Source organism: Vespa crabro, chromosome 14 (genome assembly GCF_910589235.1).
Source record: "Vespa crabro chromosome 14, iyVesCrab1.2, whole genome shotgun sequence".
NCBI classification, from domain to species: domain Eukaryota; kingdom Metazoa; phylum Arthropoda; class Insecta; order Hymenoptera; family Vespidae; genus Vespa; species Vespa crabro.
This window is the reverse complement of record NC_060968.1, coordinates 2,709,143-2,737,033: the sequence shown is the minus strand read 5'-3', so window position 1 is coordinate 2,737,033 and position 27,891 is coordinate 2,709,143. Positions and strand designations below refer to the sequence as shown.

The 27,891-nt window shown below is 32.8% G+C and overlaps 3 protein-coding genes across 17 annotated transcripts in view; 1 reads left to right on the top strand and 2 right to left on the bottom strand.

Annotated features, from left to right (window-relative positions):
• Positions 1 to 1,799: 1,799 nt before the first annotated feature.
• LOC124429093 lies at positions 1,800 to 12,052 on the bottom strand. 6 transcript variants are annotated; one of them, XM_046973921.1, is made up of 4 exons: positions 11,289 to 12,052; positions 7,859 to 7,937; positions 7,587 to 7,673; positions 1,800 to 4,566 (listed from the first exon to the last, which is right to left on the bottom strand). In XM_046973921.1, exons 3-4 carry the CDS (start codon positions 7,629 to 7,631, stop codon positions 2,860 to 2,862), a joined length of 1,752 nt encoding a protein of 583 aa, XP_046829877.1. In that variant the 5' UTR covers positions 7,632 to 7,673; positions 7,859 to 7,937; positions 11,289 to 12,052; the 3' UTR covers positions 1,800 to 2,859. The 6 variants fall into 6 exon arrangements, with proteins under 6 accessions (XP_046829877.1, XP_046829879.1, XP_046829882.1 ...); XM_046973923.1 differs by having other exon boundaries at positions 11,294 to 12,052; XM_046973926.1 differs by having other exon boundaries at positions 12,011 to 12,052.
• Positions 12,053 to 13,738: 1,686 nt separating this feature from the next.
• Positions 13,739 to 20,343, bottom strand: LOC124429088 (WD repeat-containing protein 44). 4 transcript variants are annotated; one of them, XM_046973905.1, is made up of 8 exons: positions 19,855 to 20,343; positions 19,180 to 19,354; positions 18,887 to 19,100; positions 18,716 to 18,811; positions 18,465 to 18,592; positions 18,078 to 18,215; positions 17,717 to 18,007; positions 13,739 to 17,580 (listed from the first exon to the last, which is right to left on the bottom strand). In XM_046973905.1, exons 1-8 carry the CDS (start codon positions 19,920 to 19,922, stop codon positions 15,847 to 15,849), a joined length of 2,844 nt encoding a protein of 947 aa, XP_046829861.1. In that variant the 5' UTR covers positions 19,923 to 20,343; the 3' UTR covers positions 13,739 to 15,846. The 4 variants fall into 4 exon arrangements, with proteins under 4 accessions (XP_046829861.1, XP_046829860.1, XP_046829859.1 ...); XM_046973904.1 differs by having other exon boundaries at positions 18,716 to 19,100; XM_046973903.1 differs by having other exon boundaries at positions 18,465 to 18,811.
• A 257-nt stretch (positions 20,344 to 20,600) lies between these two features.
• The window catches only part of LOC124429089 (synaptic functional regulator FMR1), a 13,265-nt gene continuing 5,974 nt past the window's right edge, over positions 20,601 to 27,891 (top strand). For 2 of the 7 annotated variants that reach the window (XM_046973906.1, XM_046973912.1), the window contains exons 1-10: positions 20,601 to 20,759; positions 21,230 to 21,282; positions 22,025 to 22,175; positions 22,295 to 22,458; positions 22,602 to 22,767; positions 22,909 to 22,979; positions 24,423 to 24,494; positions 26,019 to 26,166; positions 26,310 to 26,447; positions 26,892 to 26,930. In XM_046973906.1, the coding sequence (XP_046829862.1) occupies positions 20,709 to 20,759; positions 21,230 to 21,282; positions 22,025 to 22,175; positions 22,295 to 22,458; positions 22,602 to 22,767; positions 22,909 to 22,979; positions 24,423 to 24,494; positions 26,019 to 26,166; positions 26,310 to 26,447; positions 26,892 to 26,930 (1,053 nt within the window). In that variant the 5' untranslated portion in view covers positions 20,601 to 20,708. The remainder of the gene's footprint in view (positions 20,760 to 21,229; positions 21,283 to 22,024; positions 22,176 to 22,294; positions 22,459 to 22,601; positions 22,768 to 22,908; positions 22,980 to 24,422; positions 24,495 to 26,018; positions 26,167 to 26,309; positions 26,448 to 26,891; positions 26,931 to 27,891) is intronic. The other 5 variants (XM_046973910.1, XM_046973913.1, XM_046973909.1 and 2 more) reach the window with 4 other exon arrangements.

Below are 27,891 nucleotides of genomic sequence, written 5' to 3'. Positions count from 1 at the left end.
GATGATGGTGGTGATGGTGATGATGATGATGATGATGATGATAGTGATGATGATGATGATAATGATGATGACGATGATAATGATGAAGAAGTTCGTATATGTATGTATAATCTAAATTGTAGGATCGAGTGACATGTAGTTAAGTGTTTAGAAACTAGAAATGAGTTCGTTGTTATTTAACCAGGCGCCATCGATCGCAAGTTAATTCAGGAAGAAGAGAGAAATACTTTCGTGTTTTTATTTTTTATTTTTTATTTTTTTATTTTTTTATTTTTCTATTTTTTTATTTTTTTCAAACAAAAGAAAATTTATTTCGAATGTATTCGCCTGATCCTCTTTTTTTTCCGAATATCTTTTCTAATATCGTAAAGCATCGTCTTCTTTCATTGCTATCACAAAAGACGTCACGTATTTTCTTCTTTAAGTAAGATATTAATAATTTGTATAATCGTTGTAAAAGTTGATTAGCCTATTATGATGGCGTTCGCGTCTCGTCGTTTCGTCGAGTATTACTTATTTATCGAAAAGAGAAAAAAAAAAAAAAAAAAAGAAAAAGAAAAAAAAGGAAAAAAAAAAGAAAAAAAATGAAAGGAAAAAAGAAAAAAGAAAAAGCGAACAACAATGAAAAAGAATAAAGAAGGCGCGAATGCCCAACTCCATCCCTCCCTCCCTCCTCTCTTCTCCTTTCTTTCCCTCTCCCAACACGTATTAATTGTTAAGAATAAAACTTTGCGTTAATGATAAGTATACGTGTACACGTGTAAAAATTATTTTCTTCGTACGTTTAATTATTAAGAAGGAGACATTAATTTAAAAACGACCAACTCTAATCATTAACGTCGTTGATGATATTAAATAATATTTTTTTATAAAGCGCGATACTCTTCTTTTTTTTTTTTTTTTTGCATAGCGTTAAACTAAAAATTATTCGAGATAAAAGTAATCGATAATCATGATTCGCGATATTAATTCAGAGGTTGTGTTTCTATTTAATAATATGCATTAAACGATTAAGACAATAAATATATTTACAGGATCTTGGATGATTACTGCAAGCTCCGATGATTTTCGTCCCACAAATAATAAAAACAAAAAACAAAGAAAAAAAAAAAGAAGAAAAAGAAAAAAAGAAAAAAGAAGAATAAAATGAGAAGAGAGAATCTTTTTTTCTTTTTCTTCTTTTCTTTTTTCAATTTTTTTTCTTTTTTTTTTTTTTTTTTTTTTTTTCTTAAGCAACGTCCTCTCGTGGGTAAGATATAATTATAATTATAAAAATAATAAAATAAAATAAAATAAAGTAAAATAAAATGAAATAAAATATACATTTTTGTAAATAAAAATAAATTTATTATAAACATACACGTATAAAAATATAAACACATTGCCCTTCAAATTGGAAACGCTCGTCCAATAAGCAAAGGTACGTTCAAATAAACTTATTTCTATGTTCTTTTAATAATAACACGTTCGCGTCTGAAGTAATTATTATAAATTATTATTTAAATTATCTGTATGATCTATCAATATTTTCTAGGACAATTTAAAATATATTCCGTTTTATATATCGTTAAACGTGTAATTAAAATTTGTTGATAATTAAATGAACGTTAAATAATCGGTTGAAAAATAATCCGAGATGATATCGTGTATATATATATATATATATATATATATATATATATATATATATACGTAACGATTAAAACGCAAACAGAAAATATGTAGTAAATAAATAAATAAATAATAAAATAATTTAACGATGCAAGAACGTTAAATGATATTTTAAACGCGAGAAAAATCGTTCCACTTCACCTTAATTTTACAGTTTTATTTTTTCGTCATCTTGTACATGAATAGTAGTTCAATTTCGATTACTTTGCTTACATTACGTTGTAAATTATTATTGATATATATATATATATATATATATATATATATATAAATAATATATATATATATATAAACAAAAATAATTTATTGGCACCGTCTATGCTTGAAAATATTTCAAGATTTTTTTCACAACACAACGAGATTGCAAGTAGAATTGATTTCCTTATTTCTTTTTTTTTTTCTTCTTCTTTCTTTCTTTTTTTTTTTCTTTTCTTTTCTTATCCATATCGTTAATGAGAATGTCACTTAAATTAAATGATTAAAAAGAAGACGTAACCCAAATACCAAATAAATCGCATATGAGATTATTATAATAGGTTAAAACGAAATTAAAACGAATAGGTGTGAAACGGATAAACAACGCAAAATTAAGTTTGATTATCTTTGACTAAGTATTTCGGCACTTTTACGTCGTCGCCCTTCGATATTTCTTCTTGTTAACGAAGCACAGCTTCATATATATATATATATATATATTCTTCGTTAATGAATGCAAGATATAGAATAATGATGTTTTTAAATTAAAAACATTTTAATTGTTTTTAATTTATAATGACTAAGTGTGTTATATGAAACCGTGCTTACGAAAAGCGATAGCCTCTGGGGAAAAATTGGCAAATTAATATGGGAAAGGAAGAATAATAATCTTGAGAAACACAATAAAGTTATCAAATAAAGATCATCCTGAAGGATCATTATCTCTAATAAAAATGATCGTACTTGTGGCGAAATCTTAAGAAACAATGTGCCAGATGTCCGATAATTTTTATTATTTCATCGATAGCTTCGTATTTCGGTATATGAAGTTTCGGTAACTCGCATTTGCAACAATTATACTAAATTGATTAAAGGCACAAAAGTTAAAAAAAAAAAAAAAAAGAAGAAACAATTAATTATCTTCTCAGTCCCAATAGTTCGCCAAATGTTAAAAAGATAGTTTCTTCTAAGAACGTTCAAGAAGAAGATACACTAGGAGTAGAAGCACATCCTCGACGATTTTTTAGATGCACCGTTCTGTTCTCTGCTGCAATACGTAACCGATTTTCTAGATTTACCGGAGAATGGTCTTAGGCGTATGCAGAGATAAGTAGAAAGTATACAGGAGCAAAGTAATACCGCAAGTAGTACGACGAGGGTCACAGCAAATCCAGGTGTAGTCATGCAGATCATTGTCGAGCCCGCCGTGGTTTCGCTCTTTTGAGGAAAAACCATTGTTGGACCATTCAAGTCTCCGTTGTTCTCATCGATGGAAAATGTAAGATCACCGGTCGATACGACTCTTATAATTCTATTGACACCTACAGATTTTTCAGGAGTCGCTACAATTTCCCTAGATTTTCTTCGTCTTTCGTCTCTCGGTCTACCAGCAGCTGCTTGCAAGTATGCTTCCAAAGGTATAGGTAAAGGAGGTGGTAAACCGTATCCAGCATCAGGTGGTCCATTCGATTGATGATGATGATGATTCTCGAATAATCCAGGTCCTTGTGGTTCGAGTAACGGTGAAGATTCAGAACATTGTTCCGGACAATGATATCTACATATTTGAATGGTACACTGAAAGTGAACCTCCATTGAATCTGGAAACTTGAACGCTTGAAAGTGCGCATAAGATAATACAGAAGCTGATGCACCAAAGTTCTTGATCTTGGTGAATCTCGACATTAATTTAGGTCTGGTTATGCAACCTCTTTGATCAACAAGCTGTATCGGTGCTCGTTTACCATCGTGTGCCATACAGTTTCTTACTAGCATGTCGAACTTAGAATCATCGTCTTTGATCGCCAATACCATCGTCATAGTTTGTCCAATCTTAACCAAGCCAGATACTTCAGAAGCCCAAGGACCTTTACCAACTTGTATCTGCATCCAACAGCCAACATTATCCCCAGCAAAATCCGCACGTACAACGTCCAACATGTCGACCGGAAATGGTCGAAAGGTAACCGATTTCTCATATAGATCGTGCCAAGTGCATCGTAATTTCCGTGCTTGGTCCCATACTTCTTGTACCTGCGGATCGTATTGTATGACAATGATGTTTTCGAAGTAGGTCCCTGATCCAGCGCCATATCCGTAAAGACCATTTTCGGTATTGCCAGCGGTACCACAAGCGTGTACGCTTATTTCAAAGTTAACAGATGTACGACCGAGTCCAGCAGGTAAATGAACGCAGTTAACGTTGCTATAGTGTCCCTTACTGAAAACTATACCATAGAAAGGCTTGTCAAAGCCAAGATAGACCTTCATTAAATTTTTCTCGCACTTTACGTCGAGCGATACGATCTTTGGCATGTCTGGCGTTGGTGCGGGCCATGGTTCAGCACCTACCGCGGTGCTAACACCACCTCCACCGGTCGTATAAATCTTATCCATAGCCTCGGCTTGGGTCTTGTGCGCTGGCAATGGTGGTGGTGGGCCGTGATAAGCGACATTGTGATGAGGTCGTGAATGACCAATCCCAATTCCACCTCGACCTGGTGGCAAAACAAGTGGATTACCTCGGAGACCACCAGATTTGTAGTGACTTCCAGCCCCATCCTTTTCTCCCAATGACTCAAGTGCCAGCTGGTCGGAACTATTGATGTCGTTGTCCTGCCGATTTAACGCAGAATTCTCGTTTCTCTTTTCCTCGCCTGGAATCGCCTCGACTACTTCCACCTCCTCTGTTCGAGCCAGCTGTGTTAAGAGAAAGAGAAAGAGAATGAGAGGTGATATTGAAAACGGTTTTTTGCGAGAGTCCGCCTGAATCAAGTGCCTATGGAGAAGATTAATGACGGTGAGGAACGCGAAAGTAGATTAACGTCGGCCTCCTGCATAATTAGCGACTCACGAAAGATCTTTTCTTTATTTTTTTTTCTTTTTTCTTTTTTCTTTTCTTCTTCTTCTTCTTCTTCTTCTTCTTCTTCTCTCCTTTTTCTTTTTTTTCTTTTTTTTTCTTTTTTTTCTCTTTCGTCTTACGAAGACCACACGCGTCATCGTCGGTGAAAGAAAAAGAAGAAAAAGAAGAAGAAGAAAAGAAAAGAAAAAAGAAAAAAGAAAGAACGTTCTCACGTTTTTATCACCTTAATCTTGGTATTAAAAATGATAGGAAAAAAAAAAAAAAAGAAAAAGAGAAATAAAAGCGAAAAAAAAAAGTAATCTCTTCGATATATCTTAAAGAACATCAATGATAATTTCTCGGGATAGCTAGACTCATTTATCGTTGCTCGAGACTTTTTCTTTTCCTGTTTTTTTCTTTTTTTTTTTTTTTTGTTTTCTTTTTAACTGTCAGAGGATACCAAAAGAACTACCAAGGAAGATCGACGAAACTCGTTCGAACTGTTCGACGAATGATGACTATAGGTTGCTTTGTAAAGGTAAAGTAAAAGACAGAATAGGAGCATCGGGATGTTGTGTGTTTGTATATAAGTATGAGTTGGGTATAGTGGCTGATTGCGTCATGCGTAACCCTGGGGCATAACGGGCCAGCCATGTCTTTAGCTGCGGGTCAATCGGCCAGCACCAAGACACCACTTCTGATGCGCTCTTCGAATAAACCGAACACAACTCTCCTTGGCCTTCCAACGACCGATCGACAATGTCAGCCCGTCTCGTCATGGCTTTCCAACCCGCATGTCCCATAATTCGACGAAGGCCTACTAGGTCACTCGTGTTACGACCGTTGCTTTTGCTTCTACCACCGATGGATTCTCGTCGGTCTAAAAAGTAACGACAGCTTTTTTTCTCTTTATCTTTTTCTTTTCCTTTTCTTTTCTTTCTTCTTCTCTCTCTTCTTCTTCTTCTTCTTCTTCTTCAATCCTGAATGTTATTTGGAGCGTTCTTTTAACTTCCTGATTAAACCTGACCGACATCAAATAATACGGACGCACTTCTTTCGACGAACAGAATTGTCGAAGAAAATTATTTTGAAAATTTACCGAGAAGAGAGGAAGATTGAAGACAATGAGTGAGAAAGAGAGAGAGAGAGGAGGATGAAAAAGTAAGGCGTAAATGGGTCGAAATAATCATTCCCCTTCTTGAAGAATGCAATAATGCGATAAACCATCGAGAAACCGGTCGTCGACTGTGCAACATTCTTGAGTAGGTACTACCTCGTAAAGGGGTCTCTTGAGAGGAAGATCACTGGTTAAACGTTACTTCGAAGAAGTGGACACTGATAAGTTGTAAAACGCTCCATTCACCATACACATGGTACTTCCATTGATCGTCTATACGATCTTACAGAAGCGTTATCTAACACCAAATAAGATTTATTATATACATTACTGGTTTTGTCAATAATGAAATTTCCTATTTATCTGCTATTTCTAAAATTACAATAATAATTTATTAAATACATCATATATATATATATATATTTATCTTCTCAACAAATTAATTATTATTAAGATAAAATTAATAAGCAATGATTTCAATAATATATTCCGTTTAAATTAATAAGAGATTAAGATAGAAGAAAGATAACTTAGTAACGATACTTCGAAGATTATCAATATTAAATGATCCTCTTACGATGATTTTTAAATCCTACCCTATCATTTTAAATATTACTTTCTGGTTACTGCGAGACGCATATCCTAAGGATATAAAAATCCTTTATGATATTAAATGATAACTCGAAGGAAAGAATTGAGGTTCGTCAAAATTCATGAAGGAAGAAGTTAAAGGAATTCGATAAAAAGAAATGAGATTTTTCGATATCGGTACAACGGTCCCGATAAATAAAAAAGAAAAAGGGAAAAAGAAAAAAAAAGGAAGAAAAATAAATAAAAAAAAGAAGAAGACAAAAAGAAAAGAAAGGAAGGAGAGAGAGAGAAACGCAAGAAAGCGTTAGCCATCGCTAAGATTGCATTCCGAATGCGGGTCTGCACGGTTGTTGCGGGTTTGTTGAAAGATAAAAGGCATGCGCCTGCGAACGGATCGAAATCGTGTCGGGCCACAAGGAATGGAGGGCGAAAATATAGGTGTATGTGTGTATATATCGTAACAGCCGAGGAACCGGTCGTTCCTCGTGCGAGATTTTTGCCGGCACCTTATAACAAGGTAAGACGAGAGTTAAGATCAAAGGAAAGAGGAAGAGGAGAAAGAGATGAAGGAGGAGGAGGAGGAGGAGGAGAAGGAGGTGGTGGTGAAGGAAGAAAGAGGTACCAGAGAGGATAAAACGTTATAGAGTGCTTGCCGAGCAGTCCACGGAGACATGGCGGATGAGCCGGATCGTACAACCATTTCGAGACATTGAAGTCGCCCTTAGCTCTGGGTCAGAACACTGGTGGGTAACGGCATTGCGACTCACTACTTCGAGTATTCAATGAGAAAGAGAGAAAGACAGACAGAGAGAGAAAGAGAGAGAGAGAGAGAGAGAGAGAGAGAGAGAGAAAGAGAGAAATATGTGGGTTATAATGTTGTAATTATCTGAGAGCAAAACTCGTATCCGATCTCGCTTCTGGGCGGTCTCGACCCATTTTCAAAATCTTTCTTACCTACCTTATTTCCATTCATATTTCTCTTATTTTTCTTAACTCCTCGTATATTTATTTGTCCTTTTTTAAAACGGACATCTCAAGATCTCTTTTCTTTTTTGCCTTTCACTCCACCACCATCACCACCCCTTCCCCACTCTCCCTCTCTCTCTCTCTCTCTCTCTCTCTTCCTTTTTTTTTCTTTCTTTTTTTCTAACAGATATACATTCAACTCACCCCCTTGATTAGGAGACAGGCTAGGACGAAAACACGTAACCGCATACCGCGTTGGCGTCCACGGTGAGGCACTCGAGAGTGCAACCCCTAGAAAAACAAAGAAGAGAGAACAAAAAAAAAGAGAGAAAAAAATAGATGTGAAAAAAATCTGATCGTAGGTTTTTCTTCCTTTCCTTCTTTTTTTCTTTATCTTTTTTTTTTTTTTTTTTGTTCTTTTTTTCTTCATTCAAACGATACGAAGAAATGATCTATCGAAAACAACATCGATCTACCTGTATTTAATCGAGGTATGTACGTAGCCACCGGGATACCGGGACGTTTTTCCCGCGTGCTCACAATGGCCAACTGGATCTGTAATCGCAAAGGCAGACGGTAACACCGTAATGAGAAAAGTGCAATAGGATGTCGTAAACGGGAGTCAATGAAAAAGGAGACGAGAATAGAGGCGTTAACCGTTAACCGTGTAGCTACCGAAGAGCCATCGGAGAAAATACTTTTAAAAGCCGACATCGGCACTGTCGTTCGACGTTTCGCTCATGTTTGATCGGCAATTATCAGACGAGCACGCCTCATTCAACTAACCACACTAGGTCACCCGTCCCAAATTCCTATCGAATGTCCGGCTTTTCGCTCCGTTATCTCTTTGCAAATCCCTCCCTCCTTTCTCCCTACTCTATCCTACGTTACCCTACCCTAACTCATTCCACCCTACCATTAATCTATTCGATCGAACGAAATAACGAATTGATCTAAGCATTGATCTATTAACTCGAATAATCGAATTTACGTGATTATTTAACGTGATCGTTCGAACTAACGTGATCTTGTTGTTTATTGTTATATTTAAAAAAAAAAAAAAAAAAAAAAAAAAAAGAAAGAAAAAAAGAGAAAAAAAAGAACTATCATATAGTAATTTTTTAAACTCTTTTCTATCGAGAATAACAATTTCAATTTCAAACGAAAGAATAAATTAATAATTATATTTTAAACAAAAAAAGACAATGGCGATATTCTTATCGTTCTTTTCTATTATCGCATATATATATATATATATATATATATATATATATATATATATATATATATATATATCTGTTATGAATGTAGGCAAGTGGGTTTCGTTGCTCTTGCATACACTTGCCTTCGTTCGGAAGATCACGTCAACGTCTTGTAAGAAACAAGACCTTGACCAGCTGACACGGTCCGTCGCGTTGGACGTTGACTCTTCGGCATTGAATTTGCGGTCGAGATTATGTATATATCTACTGCACGTACTGTTACATCGACGATAGCGTTCACTGTGCCAGTAACGCGGAACGATCTTACGAGTAATTAACTTAAGAGAGGCCTCCCAATGATAACTATAATTGACCGTGCGTCTACGTTATAACGAGTTATTATTTATAAGTATTATCCTTCATACTCGATCGATTTTCTAATCGTACGATACAGAGAGAAAGAGAGAGAAAGAGAAGGAGGATCTTTCGATACGATAGTAAATACCCTCGAGGTCTTTGAATGATGGCAATAGTTAAACGATTACGGGATCTAAGATGATCCGTTCTCGATCTCTAGACTAACGCGCGTAGATGATTCAAGGACGAATTCGTAGGAACAAAATGGAAATTAGAGAAAAAAGTTCAACGACCTTATCATCTCTCTCTCTCTCTCTCTCTCTCTCTCTCTCTCTCTCTCTCTCTCTCTCTCTCTCTCTCTCTCTCTCTCATCTGTCTTTCCACTCCTTCTTCTTCTTCTTCTTCTTCTTCTTCTTCTTTTTCTTATTAATTTTTATAAAATTCGAATAATCCTACGAATGAATTTGTCGATCGTTCGATCAATCGTTTGACAATCAATCGATTGATCGATCGATACGTTAGTGGAACATAAATCATTTTAATAACTTAACAACGATTACATTGTATACGATTTACTATTCGTGTCAGACTAATCGCGTGACACTTGTACCTTATACCACATTCAGAATAATAAAAATCACCGGCGGCTATTTACACCGTCCGTTCTTCTCCATACTAACAGTCCTGAATTGAGCACGAGTAAGATGTGGCGTAGTGCCAAATACATATAACGGTTTGGTAATTCCAAAGTCAGGCATTCGTATAATGAGTACGTACATACCTAATAGTGACCCATATAGAGAAAAGAGAGACCTCGAGACCTCCTCTCTTCTCGTTCGTACGTACTTACGTACGTTTACCCCGTACGTTTCTCCTCCTTTCCCCCTTTCCCCCCCCCCACCACCACTTAAATCTTCTTCTCCCCCCTTAACATCATTTCACTCCCTCTTATTCTCTCCGTGATCTTTCTATCAAAAAAAAAAAAAAAAAGAAAAGAAAAAAAATCCTTCTCTCCCCCATACCACATCGTGATTTGAACGAACCCACTTCGAAATATTTTACCGGTATACTAAAACAATACGAAAAATTGCCTCTTCGTTCAAATGATTTTCTATAAATCTGTAAAATTAAAATTCGTCTTCTCTGTATAATAATAGAAAAAAAAAAAATGAAAAAGAAATAATATTATGATCTTTCCGAACGACAATAGAATTGATTTCAATAATCTTTCGAAACGTTCGATTCCTTCGTTCGTTTGTTTTGCTTTTTTGTCTTTTTGTTTGTTCGTTTGTTTGTTTGTTTGTTTGTTGGTTTTTCTTTTCCTTTTTCTTTTTTTTCTCGATTAAAAATTCACTCCCTAAAATTAGAACGACGAATAGAAATGGTAAAATAGGAGAATGAGTTTCATTTATCATTTCGTTAAGAAAATAAAAAAACAAAAAAAGGAAAAAAATGAAAAAGAAATGATTAAATCGACACGTTCGTTAAACATGTTATACATATTTACAAAAGAAATAGAAGAGATAACGTAACATAAATCTAGATTTACGAGTATGTTCCATGTATCATAGAGTAAGCGAAGTAATATGTGCACGTGCGATCTATATTAATCTATCTTTTGCACGATATCGATCGCATGGTAATTGATTGCTAGGAAGCAACCAGACAACTCGATAGTGAAACCGTGCACGTTGCACTTTCTCAATGTGGTCTGGAACGTACTTAAACTGGATCATCGGTCATTGATCTATACTTCATCACTGGTAATGTACTTTCTAATGTACGGATTAATATTTGAGATATAAAAATATAATATATGTATATATCTCGAGATTATATGAAATATCTAAATCATAGAAAATATGAGTGATCATAAATTTCATTTTTATAAATTTCCCATGTCTAACGAGAGTACAAAAAGTCTCGTCTCGTATGATGATAAGAAAGTGGATACCACGTGGTCCGTTGTAACACTACCTTTACCATACACGAGACAGGTAATTTTACTCTCACCGAGAGAGAAAGAGATAGATAGATAGATAGATAGATAGATAGATAGATAGATAGAGAAAGAGAGAGAGAGAGATTAATATCACTAGTAGTGTCATTAACGTATCAGCGGAACTAAATTGCTTTGCTCATCGTAGACATAATAACTCAATCGCTGACGTAACGAAAATTGGATTAAATTCCATCGCACGATATTCCCTCGTTAAGTTATATTAACAGTGAATCTAACGTAACGTGACCTATCATTGAATTATTCTCGAATAACAAATAATGTCATGTACAATTTTATATACGGATCAATTTCTAATTTGCTATTGTTGAATATAGATACTGGTACCTTACGTTTTTTCTCTCCGGATAGAATTCTATCTAATCGATGCCTTGTCTCGCTTCTTCCTTTTCAAATATTCCAGAATCGATGGGGGAGGAGCGGGGTAGTGGTGACGGTGATGGCAATGGCAGTGGTGGTGGAAGAGGAGGGGAAGAAAAAGAGAGAGAAAGAGAGAGAGAGAGAGAGAGAGAGAGAGAGAGAGAGAAATAACGAAAGAAATGGAGAAGAATATAAGGGAAGAAAATACGAAAGGATCCGAAGGAAGAGAAAGTAAAGAAAAAAAAAATATATATATATATATATGTACATATAATTATACACGACACTTGACACGACGTGAATTAAATTTGTTCAAAAATATTTTCTCTTATTTGTTCTATTGTTTCTTTTTTTTTTGTTTTGTTCTTTCTTTTTTCTTTTCTATTTTTTTTTCTTTTTTCTTTTTCTTTTTCTTTCTTTTTACTTCTTCTTTTTCTCTTTTTTAAATGAACGAGTATAGAGATCACGCGAAGTGTCACCTAATAATAATCTCGATCGCGATCCCAAACGCGTATTGATATTGATTAGATCAGAATAGTAGCCGCAGTTTCGCGCGACGACACGCGGTTGCGGCGATTACGGTTGCGATTGCGGCAACTGCGGCCTGTCCGCGATCGCGAAGGTGCACGCGAGAACTCGTCGACTCGGAATGGGATACACCTGTCCGATATACAGAGTATACTACAAACTTGCTGGCCCGCCCCCTGACCCAGACACACAGTACAGTTATATAGGTCCCACACGAGGAGAGCAGAGGATATATCTCCTCGTTCGATCCTGACGACCACCACGCGTGCACCTCCTCCTCCTCCTCCTCCTCCTCCTCCTTATTCTCCACCTCCTTCTCTTCTTTCTCTTCTTTCTCTTCTTTCCCACCTCTTTACTTACCGAATGGTCCACCACCACTCGTACGAGTTGTTCACATTCGAAGTCCGATGACAACAAGGAGCATATTTCTTTTTCCTTGAGGAAGGGTAAAGGGGAAAGGGGGAAGAGAGTTAATAGAATCTCATGAATTTTGTGAATTTATAAAAATCATACTGATAAGATCATAGATATTTCTTTTTTTTTTTTTATCAATTATTTCTGTTCTTTGGATACATTATTGGGTCATAAATTTTTTAATTAAATTGATAGAATAAGATAATAACATGTTATTAAAGGAAATATTTCATCGTTAAGGATTTTGAAGAAACATTGTTATATAAATGAAGGCTCGTTTAAGGAGATTCACAGCATTATTAGAGAGAGAGAGAGAGAGAGAGAGAGAGAGAGAGAGAGAGAGAGAGAGAGGAAAAATCTTTATTTTATTTTTAATTAGTAATGTTTCGAAAAATTCTATCCTATTTGGAGACAATATAATCACATCTTTTATTTAACAGCTCATTAGTATTATATTTTTACAATGTGAAGATTTAATTTCTAGGCCATGAAAAGCCCGCCTCAGAATAGAAATGCGCGTCGAAAGCTTCCATCGATCGTCACTGGCGCTGATGTTGCAGAACAGTAAAGACATAATACTTTCAAGAACCTGCATATTTTAAATTATTAAATTTTAACAATTGCATAGATATAATGCAAGCATAATTAATAGAACTCAATAATATTTTATAAAATCGTTTAAACATATAAGCATGAATATATATATATATATATTTATATAGGAATTTACATGGAAAATTGTTACACAATTATATTAATATTTCCTTACAATTGCTCGTCATATTAATTGAATATTTGGATATAAATACAATAATACAAATCATTATATTTATATTCATATATATACGAATATACGCACATATATATATATGTATATGAATATCTTAAAAAAATATTTTTTATAAATGAACATATCCGCGTTTTGCATAAGTTCGTACGATACTGATCGATTAAGTTTCCACAAGTGACACTAGAAGGCGCTATCATCGATTCAATCGACCAATCAGATTGCATACTCGTCAATTGAGCGGTATCTGGCTTACTATACAATAATCTCTAACGTAAGGTAACATAACGCAAGTAACTATCAAGCTAATGGCTATGTTAAATTTGAATTTAAATTTTACATATTTTAAAATAAAATTGTTTTAATTTCGATTTGACTGGTTTTTCTTAATCGTCAAAATATTTTGCTCAATCTATATATATCGAAAGGAAATTATGTTAGTTTTTGTATTAAAAATTTGTCAATTTTTGGAATATTACGTAGGTCTATTTTTTATTTATTTAATTTCTATTCATTACATATAGCCGAGAAGTGTGAATGATCGTTCTAATACAATTGTTAGTTATTCTCAGGGTAACGTGAATAAATGGTACGACGTACGAAGAATAATATATGTGTTTATATAATAAAATATATCTAATTGTTAGTTCGTTCAGATTGAAAAATGTTTTAACGATTAAACAGGTTGTTTTCTGTTACGATAATTTGATCTTTATTTTTATCTAATATTTACAATTGCATTTACACAAAATACCTACATTCCTTCTTCCTGCGTATTTACATTTAAATTACAATATATAATTAAAATATGTTGTACGTTATAGCCAATCCGCGAGCTGTTCCAATTGTTGCCGTTTCTGTAAATAATAGATATCCAAGTCGTGTATTTCACCCACACGATCTTATTATTAATAACAATTATAACAGCCAATATTTGTTCTCTTTGAATTTATCTTCGTGTAGAAAATGAAAGAAAGTACAAATTTCTAAGAGTCTTCTGCAATATATCACACTGTCGTTTCGCAGATTGTTATCATTTTGCGCTTCTTAAAAATTGTATTATCTGCATTTCTATAATTGACAGGTCACGAAATGTACAATATTTCGTACACAAGAATGATGCCTACACCAGATAAGAATGACATACATTATTTTACACCATGATCAATACTAATTATAGCGAGTGTCGTGAGCACGTGACAATTTCTATATACTAAAAACGTTAATGCACAGGAATAACCATACGTTTTTTTCTTTTTTTTATTGTTTTCTTTTTTTCTTTTTTTTTTTTCTGTGTTTTTCTTTCTCCCTCTCTTTTTCCCTTCACACCGTTTGCGATGTTAATTACGTGCTTAACACATAATGTGACCATAAATTGTGTTTGAGCCATCTCGAACGTTGATCTAAAATCTTCGTATTGCGAGTGCAACAATATTTACCCTAAGGTATCATTTCTAAACTTAGTTTTCTTTCTTTTCTTTTTTTTTTTCTTTTTTTTTTTTACGAAGAACACTTTTAAGAAAAATTACAATTAATAATGCATTTTAATGACGTTAAAACACATTTCGATATTGTCTTTCGTATATTGCGCCATATATTTATTTTAAAGATTAAAAAAAATATTTTAGAAATCATCATTCGGATTAAAAAATTCTTAGCTTAACAGTAAATTATTGAGTTTATCTATTCGCAAAACTTCACTTATTCGAATCGTTTCCTCTAACAATTAGTCGATTATTGCATTGCAATACAGGCGTAAAATAGTTACGCTTACTTTTTCTTTTTTGTTTTTGTTTTTTCTCTTTTTTTCTTTTTTTGCGTTTTTTTGTTTTTGTATGAAAATGCTCCTTGCGTATCTCTTCACGTTTCGATTAAAAAAGAAAAAAAAAAAAAAGAAAGAAAAAAAAAGAACGAAAAAAAAAAAAAAAAGAAAAAAAAATTAAAAAGACCCATACTTCTGTTAAAAGAACGGTCGTATATCTTTTGTAACGTAACTTTGGTGTTTTACTTAGAAAATAACGAATGACTGACTACGCGACTACAGTGAACCAGCACCGAAAGAGAAGATATTATTTAGGAAATTGTCGAATGTGTGCCGTGTCTTTACTTTGTGTATCATATGTGTATATGTGTGTGTGTGTGTGTGTGTGTATGAATGATTGGATGGTGCTTGGGAGTGTTGCAAAAAATGTTGATTAAAGAGAATTTACATAGTCATCATCGCCATAATGTTACCAATAATACTTTTTTTTTTCTCTCTATCTCTCTCTCTCTCTTCGACAAAAGAGTGAATATATATGTATATATGTGTATACGTATATATTAAGAATTATCATCACACTGTGTTACTCATCTCGTGGCTAAGTTTAAAATAAGTATTTTTTATTTATTTTTTTTTTTTTTTAATTTTTATTTTGTTTGTTTTTTTTTTTTTCTTTTTCTCCCCTTTTTAAATAGGCGTTATCACGTAAGAGCTTTGAAAAATATACGTATGTCGCGCGACAAATAGTTTCTCTATTAACGATTAGACAATACTCGCGGCATATAACATATAGAATTTTTTTTTTCTTTTTTCTTCTTTTTTTTTTCCTTTTTTTTTTTTCTTTTTTTTTTTTGAATAAACTTCCAATAAACAGCTTGTTTAATTATTTAATACAGTTTATCTTCTCTCATAATGAGCGCATTGAGATTCGTGATATTTAATAAAGACAAAGAATGCTTTGATATTTTATTATTTCTATTTTGACTATTTCCCCAAAAATGTGTATGTATGTGTGAATCGTCAACGACGTTACGTTACGCGAGAGCAGAAGCAGGTAATGAGCTATGTTTCGGTTTAGTTTTGTTTAAAAAAACCTTGATGAACCCATTGAAATCGGCGCTTACGAGAACGTGTCCACCGCATCCTTTGGTACGTTGTTCTACAACAGGATCAACTGGTGCATTGTTCACGTTAGAATTTCCTATACTCTTTGGATCATCCTTCCCCTCCCACTGCTCTCTCTCCTCTATCTGTTTAATGATACTATCTGGATTTGGTGCGAATACGGCACACGTTACAACGGCATTATGTGCTTTAATACCTTCCCAAAAGTCATTACGGTCTCTACGAACGCTAGAAAATTTCGAATAATCATGATGCGTCTTCCATATGTAAATGCATTGATTTTCTGAACCGCTAACTATATATTGACCATCCGGACTGAAGCTCGCTTTGATTTGACTGCTAACGTTAACGTATCCCTTGTACTTGCAGGATAGATTTAAATCTCTTAAATCGTAGAGACGTATACGGCTATCGTTTGAGGTAACCAAGATCTTATCCTCTCCTGGCATCGGTTCGATGCCACTTATTTTACGACCGGTCGAATTCTTGCCTCTTGTCGAACGTACGTCTATTTGCGTATGATATTTTAATTGATCGGTATTATAAAATATACATCGACCATCGTAAGAACCAACTACAGCAAACTTGCCATTTTGACAAAAGTTCGCAGCTGTTATTAATTTCGTTTGGCCGTCTACCTCATTCCAAACAGCTACCTTTTTATCTGGTATATTCCAAAGGCGTAGTTTACCGTCCAGCGAGCCGGAAAGGAAATATCGATCATCTCGTGGATGAAACACTATAGCGGTTACAAAGTCAATATGTTGAAAGCAACATAAACATTCCTTTCTTGATATATGCCATAATCGTACGGTTTTATCCATTGACGATGATAAAACGAAATAGTTCTTTGACCATGATACGTCAAGTAAATCTGACGTATGTCCTGTATACGTACAGAATGGCTTTGGCATAAATGGACTCTTTGTTCCTTCTATCTCACTGAAGGCACTCGCTACGACGTTAGGATCCTCCATTGATTGTTGAGATACTAATGATTCTTGTGAAGGCGTTGGACTGACCTTTTCCGCGTTATACTTTGTTCTCATATCTTGAAAATACGTAAAAGCATCTCGTAATACCCATATTCTTAAAACACGATCCTGTCCAGCGGTTGCTAATAATCTACCGCATGCTGAAAATTTCATACACCAAACGGGACCAACGTGTTCTCCGCTAAGATCTTGAACGTGTTGTAAACAACTAAATTCGTATGGGCCTTTGTGACTGTTCGATGCTTTTAATTTAATGTATTGTTGCTCACCGGGATAAACATCATCGAGAATTTCCATCACGTCCTCTTTGTGTCTAGCGTGTGAAACTTCTTGAGCGATTGACTTTGCTTTGTCCATTGTTTTCTTAACAGTCGATCCTAAGAATCGTTTCAATTTTTGCGTACGCTTACGTACTCTACCAACCGTTACATCCTCATCGGGTGGTATACTCGACATTTTACTATCAACACTTTCCTCGTCACTTTCTTTCTCTTTTTCCAAACTGGAATTACTTATGTACTCCGACGTTAATCTCATAATGTGTAAAGATAAAGGATTAATGCATTGCGGTAATTTATCTTCGGCTATGCTTAATGGCACTCTTTCTCCCGTATCCAAATTGAGCACGGTAACTTGTTCCAATATTTCCTATAAATATTAATTAAAATATATTCGATTAGATTTATCAATGAATTGTTTTTTATTTTTCTTTTTTTTTTTCTTTTTTTTTTTTTTATTTTTTTTTTTCATAATTGATATTATTATAAATCGATATTAGGATTACCATATCCGTAAGACGTTTTCCCGAATCAGTACGTGTTCTTACGAACATATTTAATTGTTTAACCATATCCTGATCCCCAGCAGATTTTCGTCTTTCTCTAGAACCTTGAGGACTCAAGCCAGGAAGTTTATGAGGACCTAAAGAATATCGACCGATACTGTTGCTAGATATTGATCCCATGGGACTACTAGACTTATCGCTTGATCGTACGCTAAGTAATTCAGCTTTCATTCGTTCTATTCTTTCCAATTCTTCGGTCGATGGTCCTTCGGCTTTTGACTTATCTTCATCCTAAAAATAAAGAATAATATTTTCAAGAAATTCCTTAATTTCAATTGTATTTCATTATCTTTTTATTTACTTGTGGTTTCACAACGTATTGTCCTTTGGTCGCTGATCTAATATCAAGAGAATGTTCGAATTCTCTCGTAATAGATTCAATGGTACTTGCTGGACTTGGTAAAGGAGAAGCTGGTACTAAAACTTCCGTAGTAGGTGGCTGAAATTTTTAATATTTTATATGAAGGTACAAATTCAATCGTTTAATCTAATTACAAAAAAAAAAAAAAAAAAAAAAAAAAAGAAAAATTTCTATAATAGTAATTGAGAAAAGAGATATATCCAAACCATTATTTTCTTACAAAAGATGAATTATAAGGCTGCGTAAAAGGACTATAGAATAGGAATTAGGTATAGGTCTATTGTTCTGTTCATATAAAAAGAAGATAGTAGAATATATATATCTTACAGCAAGATCAGTAGGCGTTTGCACTTTTGATTTCTTCTTACGTCTAGGAGGTGCTACGGGCACGTCTACTTTTGTACCATCCTCCAGGGCCTTTCCATTATTTTTTGTACTCGCGATGACATCAGGTTCTTGAAGCATCATAGTCTTGTCACTTTGCGGATGTGAGACATAATCGCATCTACCATTAACAGAGGATTCCTGAAGGATATCCCCTGATAAGGTAAGGACGCTTGATGACTGAGACAGCTTACCAGATGCAGTATCCTCGTCTTTGCTTGGAATACTAGCAATGGAGGACATCTGGTTTTCGCGAGTAAGAACAGTTGAGCCAGAACACTGAGCTACACCTGGTGCAAGCATCCCAGAAACATTATCCGTTACACCCGCTAAAATTCGACCTACTCGGCCTAAAGAAGTCATACTTTGCAAACTGAGAGTATCATGTTCTATAATTCGGAATGGGTGGGTAGTTTTAGAAGGCATCGGATAAATTCCTTCGATGGAAGAAGTTTGACTATCCGGAGGAGAACTGTTTACAGGAATATCATCATCTTCTGTTTGCATACGTTGTCTCAATTCACGAAATCTCCTTCTACCTACGATCTTATCCGTATTTGTCACTTTACCATCATCTTCCTAAAATGAAAATTAATAAATCATTAAAATTTATTCAATATTGAAATATTATTAATTAATAAAATATTGTTATAATTACTACAAGTCTATCCTTGCTCTGTACTCTTTCCAATGTTATATTATCCTTAATATCAGAAATTGATTTAGGATCAGCCGGTTTGACGAAAACATCATCCACTATTTCTTTAGTAGAATCTGGTATATTTTGTATTTGTATCTCTGTAGCGCTTGTAGAATCACGCTGTCTGACTTTCCTAGAAATACAATTATTTATTATTATTACATTAAATGATGAAATAGATAGATCTAGATAATTATCTATGTTAATCATTGAAAATTCTTATGACAATCATTAACTAATAATATCTCTTTAACAATATAATATCTCATTCATATTATTTATTGAGATATTGAAAATATGAACAGGTAATGATCTGAATCGGTTCATTACGTAATTAACTAGTTAATTAAAAAGAGATACCTGTTAGTTATTAAGATGATATTAATAGAGATAAACTTATTAAATACAAAAGAATTCTGATCAATCGACAAATAACAAGAAAGATTTGACTATGTGTTGGTTGATTAAAAAGGCATAAAAGTGAAAGAAAAGATAAAGAAAAAACGGGGGAGAGAAAAAAAGGGGGAAAAAGAAAAAAAAAACAGAAAAAAGAAGAAGAAAAGAAAAAGGGAAAGAAAGAAAGAAAGAAAGAAAGAAAGAAAGAAAAAAAGGGCACCATTGATAAACTATTACCGCGAGATACGATGGAAGGAATCGTCCTCCGCGTCGAAAAATTCCTCGGAATCGCTGCTTCCAGACATCGTCGTCCTTGCTGAACGATCGCCGATGACACTCTTGTCAGCATCGGTGGTAAAGAAGTCGTAACGCGCGTCACGCGATCGCGAAGAGAATTATCGTCAACGTTGAAGTAAAGTAAAATTTAATAGGGAATAATGAGAAATAAGGAGACATCATTCGGTTCGTTCTCTTCAAGGAAAAAAGAAGAAAAGAACGAGGACGAGCCGATGTCAATGATTAGGAAGTGTCTATGGGGAAAAACGAATGCGAGGATAAAGCAACGAGCGAGGAACGTATTACCACGCACACGCGTAGTACATAGATATTGGTATTCGAATACATAGCAAATACATTGGATACGTTATACGCACGTCGCGTCGTCGTTTGTACGATGGGCAGAGGGTGGGGGGAGGTGGGCTAAGAAGTCAACGGTAGCTGATTGAAAGAGCTAAAAGGGGAGTAAGAAAAGGGGAGTGGGGGGGGGGGGGTAGTGTGGTGGTGGTGGTGGTGGTGGTGGTGATAAAAGAGAAAGAGAGATGAGTAAAGAGTAAGAAAAAAAAAGAAGAAGAAAACAATGCTAGTGTACGACGAAAAGAAAATTTCTATAATATCTTAGGGAAATTAATGTACGATCTGAAGATAGTCAAATTGGTATACCTGTTAGTATAAATCCAACGAGAGCGCCTAGTCGTACTATGCGATATTGCGATTGGTCGAACACTACGAGTTTCTTGATCTCGAAACTCGTGCCGTTGCCCGCTCGTCGGCATGCCTGCCGCAAAGGAGGCGAACCGTCACACAAAAGCAAGATGGAGGATCTCACAGTCGAAGTATGCGGCGAAAACGGAGCATATTATAAGGTTCGTTCTGTGGAAAGTATAGAAAATGTTGAGAGGAAGAGGAAGGCCGTGGATAGTACGTGCCACGAGCCGTGAAGGGCTTCTAATATAACGTTATACTCGCTTGTACTTCGCGAAAGCGCGCACCTCAAATGTTCGCGAGGTAACGCGGCTTCCTCCGACGCCATGTCTCGTTTGACAGGGCGTGATTTTTCTTAAGGTTTTCTCTTTTACATATATCGAGATATCCTGCCCCAGGATATATACCGTTTAGCCTCGTACGTTTAACCGTTGCGCGTGGAAACGGTAGCTATCTATGCCTTTCCGATGGCATCGCCTGACGCGTGCCGCTGTCACGTCGAGGTACCAGCGATCCATGCCACTCGATGCGTTTTCATCATCCCCTTTTTTTCTCTTTTTTTTTTCTCTTTTTTTTTTTTTTATACTTACTTACTATCAATTTACACCTATCTCTCTATTTCTTTTTTCAGGCCTTTGTCACTGATGTCTTTGACGACGAGGTTCTGGTAACTTTCGAAAATGAGTAAGTTACCTTCAAGCACTGCTTCAGACCATTTTTCAGATTTACAATATCAAAGGATTTAGCTACTGTCCAGAAATAATGCCATCATGCCAATATTAACTATTACCTCGTGCTTTTTTAATACAAGAGAAAATGCTTCTTTATGTACAAATTTTTATTTGCTTACAAATATGCTGACAAATTGAATACTATCTCAGTTTGTATTTTTTTTTTTTCTTTTTTCCTTTTTTTTTTTTTTTTAACATGCCCATGCCCATGTTTGATAGTCTAGTCTTGTTGTTTGAATCTTATGCTTGATCCATTTGATAAAACAAAATGATTTTCTATTTTCATTTGCAATTATATTATTTTCTAATGATCTTATTATTTCACTTAATACCTATATTATTTGTTATATTGCACAATGCTTTGTTAAATAATCATGAGTTTTTTTTTCTTTTTTCCTCCAATGCATATTCACTTGATTTTAATAATTACGTTATTACTGTTATGTTGGGAGATGATACAAATACTTCATTGCTTTTTTTCTTTTTCTTTTTTTTATTTTTTGTTTGCATAATGTACAAGCTAATATTACGTAGAGCTTTTGTTTTATATTAATTAAATCGCATAGTCAAAAGCTTTAGCATTAAAAAAAAAAAAAAGAAAAAAAAGAGAATTCATGTTTTTTTTTTCTTTTTTTTTTTTTTTTTATATGAGAAACTTATTCATATCATTAGTACGATTCAATGTTATATTTTAGCTGGCAACCTGAATCGAAATTCCCATTTGCTCAAGTACGACTACCACCAAAAGATGGTGTCAAAGCAGAATTTCAAGAGAACCAAGAGATTGAGGTATTTTCTCGATCTAATGAGCAAGAAGCATGGGGATGGTGGAAAGCGATCATTAAGGTTTGTTATGTATATATATATATCAATATAGAATGATTAAATTATAGAAAATATATGAAATATGTAAACTACTAATGGCATTGTGCAACGTTATGTAATTCATCATTTTTATACTTCAGATGATCAAAGGAGGTTTTCTAGTAGTAGAATATTTGGGGTGGGATTATACTTATACAGAAATAATAAGTAATGAGCGGCTTAGAGTAAAAAATGTCAATCCCCCTATTGACAAAAATACGTTTCACAAGATCGAAATTGAAGTACCTGAAGATCTGAGAGAGTAGTAAGTAATGATTTAAAATTTTTGATATATAAGATTATAATTTAATTATCTTTTAAATCATTATTCGAATATTTTTACTATGCGATCACGTAAATTTATTCGTTTATCAGAACAAATATATGAATTAATTTATTTTACATTAGTGCTAAGATGGACAATGCACATAAGGAATTTCAAAAAGCAATCGGGGCAGCAGTGTGCCGATATGTGCCTGAACGAGGAGTACTGCTGGCCATCTCCCGTCATGAAAATATACATCGTCACAGTACCATGCTCCAAGAAATGCATTTTCGTAATTTATCACAGAAGGTTCGTATTATTTTTTTTTTTTTTTTTTTTTTTTTTTTTTTCATCTTTCAAACAAACAATTATAATTAATTGTATTATTTTGATGATACATTTGAGAATCTTTAATCTTACGTTTTATATTTTTATATACAAATATTATAGGTTTTGCTGTTAAAAAGAACAGAAGAAGCTGCTCGTCAACTTGAATCTACTAAACTTCAGACGATCGGGGGGTAAGTCAATAATTTTATTAATTATTTCATATATGAATTACCGAGTATGAATCTTGTGACATTCATCACCTGCCCTTATCCACGTACTGTCCTCATAACCATCCTGTCTGTGGTTTGCATTTACTGGCAGAAATATGTTCACAAGATTTTTAACAAATGGCTATCTTTACAAGCAGTGTGAACAATATTTAATTCTATTAACTATTAATGATTAAATTATTAATTTAATTATTAGTTGGTTTAATGATTAACAATTGGGGATTTTGTTTTGAAATTAATTTTTTTTCTTTTTTCTTTCTTTTTTTTTTCTTTTCCTTTTTTTTTTTTTTTATCTTTGTATCGTATTACCATTCAAAAATTAATTAAAATGATAATAAATAAATGATCGTGCGGAATAATTTATCAATGATTTATGTTTCTGTAAAGAAGTTGATCAATATAATTGTTAATTATTAATTGAATGAAATATTGCTCACGACACTGTTTACAAGATTAATATATAACTTTATAAATATATAAAGGCACAATATTATTCATTTTTCATGTACTAATGCAATCTCATTCATCTTTCATTAGTACCATAATTGTAAATAGCACGCATAAAACATATAAGCAAAAGTACAAAGAGAAAATTTATGTGGAGTGTAATTTATTGCATTAATAATTTTACACATAAGCACGTTTCTTTGATAATGTGTAAAAAAAAAAAAAAGGAAAAAAAAAGAAAGAGAAAAAGATTACTGCAAGAAAAAATTCTTGAAGAAACATGTTTCTTAGTACAGTATCATTAGTTGTGATTTTCAATTATAAACAAAGTTAAATTACTCCGATGGCTTGATGCATCCCTGTCCATTTAACATACAGTAGGATAAAATGATCGTAAGGAAATATTAAGGAATGATTGTAAGGAAATATTAATATTTTCTACGTTTTGAAAAGTTTTGATTTATGGTAGATCAAAGAATAGGAATAATTACCATAAAAATGGCCAAATTCTTAAAGTATTTCTCTCATATTATTTTTTTACTTCATTTATATGGCATTAAATTTACAAGTTTTTCTCCATACTGTTTGGCAACATATATTTAAGTATATAATTAATGTAATTTAAATGTTACATAGAGATTAAAATATTTAGTTCATTTTCTAAGATTTTTGCTGCAGCCATAATTCAAGCAGTAAGCTGTTTCCTCCCATTGATCATAGTTGAGTAAGTATACAAAAAATGCCAAAATATTTTATAATTTGATGCAGGTATGTGAGTTGATTTTTTGACTAATGTAATTAATATAGATAATTCTGTAGATGAGTTGGAACAAGAAATTACACATTCATTAATATTCTTTAGCAAGGAACAAACAGACAGAATGGAAGGGACATAGGGTAGGGCCATCTAATATAGAGGTTTCACTGAGTTACACCAGAGTTTCTTTCTCATTTCAGCAAGTTTAGATCTTCAAACTTTATATATCAGCGTGTCTCAGACTTTGAGGCAGGAGTGAGAACAAATTCAAGGTGAGATCACAGCAGCGTGGTTTAGATATAAGTTAGCTTACTGTATGACAAGCTACACAGCTGTATTTTCCCAATGAAAGATAAAATTACACTATAAATATGCATGCTTCGGCGTTGTGTAGTTCTTTCACAAAAAATCATATGCTTTAAATACACTGATACAAAGATATATATATATATATATATATATATATATATATATATATATATTTATATTTTTTTCTTTTTATTATGTGCTCCGTAGTCGATTTTGAGTGATTGTGTAAAATAGTAAACTGATACATAAGCGTGTAGCTGTGATCAATTTTTAGTTACAATCTTTATCACTCTTACAGTCAAGTAGAGTTTTAAGTTTATGGATTTATCTTTTAAAAGGAAAACATTAAACCTTGGCCTGCCGATGTTTGAGAAACACTGATATATTCCATGTTTTGCACATATATCTAAATAAATGGTGGCTCTATCCTATGCTGATACATGTACGCGAATATACACATGATACCACATACTGTATATCATCTTATAAATAAAGGGCATTTCCTCCAATGATGAAATCCAGCAATATAAATTAATATTAATCAATATGTGGTGACTACTTTTATCAAAATTTTTCATAACAAAATTTTAACATAGCTTCATCATCTCTTCCTTCAATTCATACACGTTTAATTATTTTATTATGTATACCATATATATATACATATATATATATGAATATTATAATATCATCATTTTTAATATTACAGTTTTAATTGACCTTGCATGCCAATTCAATAATTTTCAAATGCATAACTTAGTGTCAATATAAATTTTTGTCAATAATTTAAACATAAATATTTATGCACTTCAATTTTTTTCTCTACAGTAAATGTTAATTTATGTGTGTTCATCTTGCATGATTATTTTCTGCATTACTATACAAGTCGGATAAACTCTCAGTATAATAAGAAAATATTACTCATACATGATACTTATTATCAGAAGTTATTCACTTGAATCTGCCAAAATGCAAGCCACAGTTAAAAATATATATTTTATAAAACAGACATGTCGCATTTGGCATGTTATAATATGTATATATATATATATATATATATATATATATATATATATATATATACATATATACACACACATTTATGTATATATATATCTTATTTTATATATTTACTGATATATATATATATATAATTAAGGCATGTTATTTTTTATGTGATACAATCATTATTATCATATTACAATATTGGAGAATTTTAAAACATCAATTAAATCATATCTTATAATATTAATTAATTAGCAATGATACATGACATTGGCACATAATCATGATTCCATTATATATTCCATATAGGATGAATCAGTTTATTGTAATTATTAATTTAGGAGACCTTAAATTTGTTACATGGAAAACCACATGTTATCTTTCCTTATCATCTCCTAATTTTCATAGATATAGTGATATCTGATATCAACAAAGTGATGTCTAAATTCAAATTGTTATGATAAATATTTTGATGTTTGTAGATACACAGATGAATTTAATGTTCGAGAAGACCTCATGGGACTAGCAATTGGTGCACATGGAGCAAATATACAACAAGCAAGAAAAGTAGATGGAATAACAAATATAGAACTGGAAGAAAATTCTTGCACATTTAAAATATATGGAGAGGTAAAGTCTACAATACATATATACATATATGCTGTATCACATTCTCTTTTATACTTATCTAAACTATTGTTATTATATTTCTACTTAATTGTATCCATATATAAACAGAAATGAATATAAAAGTTGTTCTTTTTTAATTCTAGACACATGAAGCTGTCAAAAAAGCTCGTTCAATGTTGGAATATAGTGAAGAGTCCATTCAAGTACCACGCGTTTTGGTAGGAAAAGTAATTGGAAAAAATGGTCGCATTATTCAAGAAATTGTGGACAAGAGCGGTGTAGTAAGTATTTTTTATATTAATATTTAAATTTATTGGTAAGTTTTTACTAATTAATTGCTTGAAATTAAAAACTGAAAGTAATATTAAATATACTTGGTTGCATTAATTTTCATTTTCAGTTGATATTCTAATCGTATTGTGGTCAGTTCTGTTTATGTAGTATAGGGACAGTATATCATAGACCCTCCTCATCTATTGGTGTATCTACATTTTTATTCTGCAGGGTATTATACACGAACATAATTTATCCACTTATAAAAGTTTGCCCTGCAAACAAGACCATTTAATTTTATAAAATATGAAATCTCTATGCATTATTAGTTCCAGTTTTAACAGCTCTCAGAAAATTGGCAAAATCGATATATGTTTCAATTGAAAATGGAAGTTATAAATTAATATAGAGTTACGTTGATGTGATATACGTGCATTGTTTGTTCTCGGTAGATAACAACTGGCTCGAGTGGGAATACTCACACTGATAGAGTAAGTATATTACATTATATTGTTTGTGGAATTATTTCATCTGGTTCATTGTATCAATTGAATATGTTTGAAAGCACTTACACATCTTACATGAACCACTCGGGCCAGTTTTACTTTTTCAATAAACACATCTTTGTGATTTAACAATATTAAATAATCACATGTCGGAAAAATATCGTAAATCATATTGCATTAAGTAAACTGTTTAATTTAATGAATATGTCTCTCTTTACATTATTATTATTATTATTATTATTATTATTATTATTATTATTATTATTATTATTATTATTATTATTATTATTATTATTATTATTACTATCATTATTATTACTATCATTATTATTATTATTATTATTATTCTTCTTATTATTATTATTATTATTATTATTATTATTATTATTATTATTATTATTATACATCATCTGTTTTCTTATTTTATATAACTTAATGTATGCATAATTATGAAGCAAAATCTCATAGTATATAGGATATACTCGATAATGCCAAATATTAATATCTATCCATGTATGTACACATTTCTCTATATGCCAAAGTATATCTATTATAACTTATAGGAAACATAACAACATTATATGAAATATTGCTGTGACATTTAATTAATTAGTAAAATATTTTCAAAATATATTATCATTTCAACCTTAGTATATAAAATCTTTTGTATATTGTAGAATTTTTTCTAAAGAAAGAAAAAAATATGCCAAAAGGCTTGAATTTTTAATGTCAATCAGCAAAGTTTACTACAATGTGGTTTAAAAATGTAGAGCTGTTATTATACTTTTATAATGTCAATAACAGCCTACATTATGCTGCATATTTAGGTAAATTTTACAGACTGATCAACATTTCAATTGATGGAAATAATAAACAACGATGACTGAAAACGGATGGTATGGATACGAAATAGAATTACAATCTATATCGGTAAAGCTAATTTTTC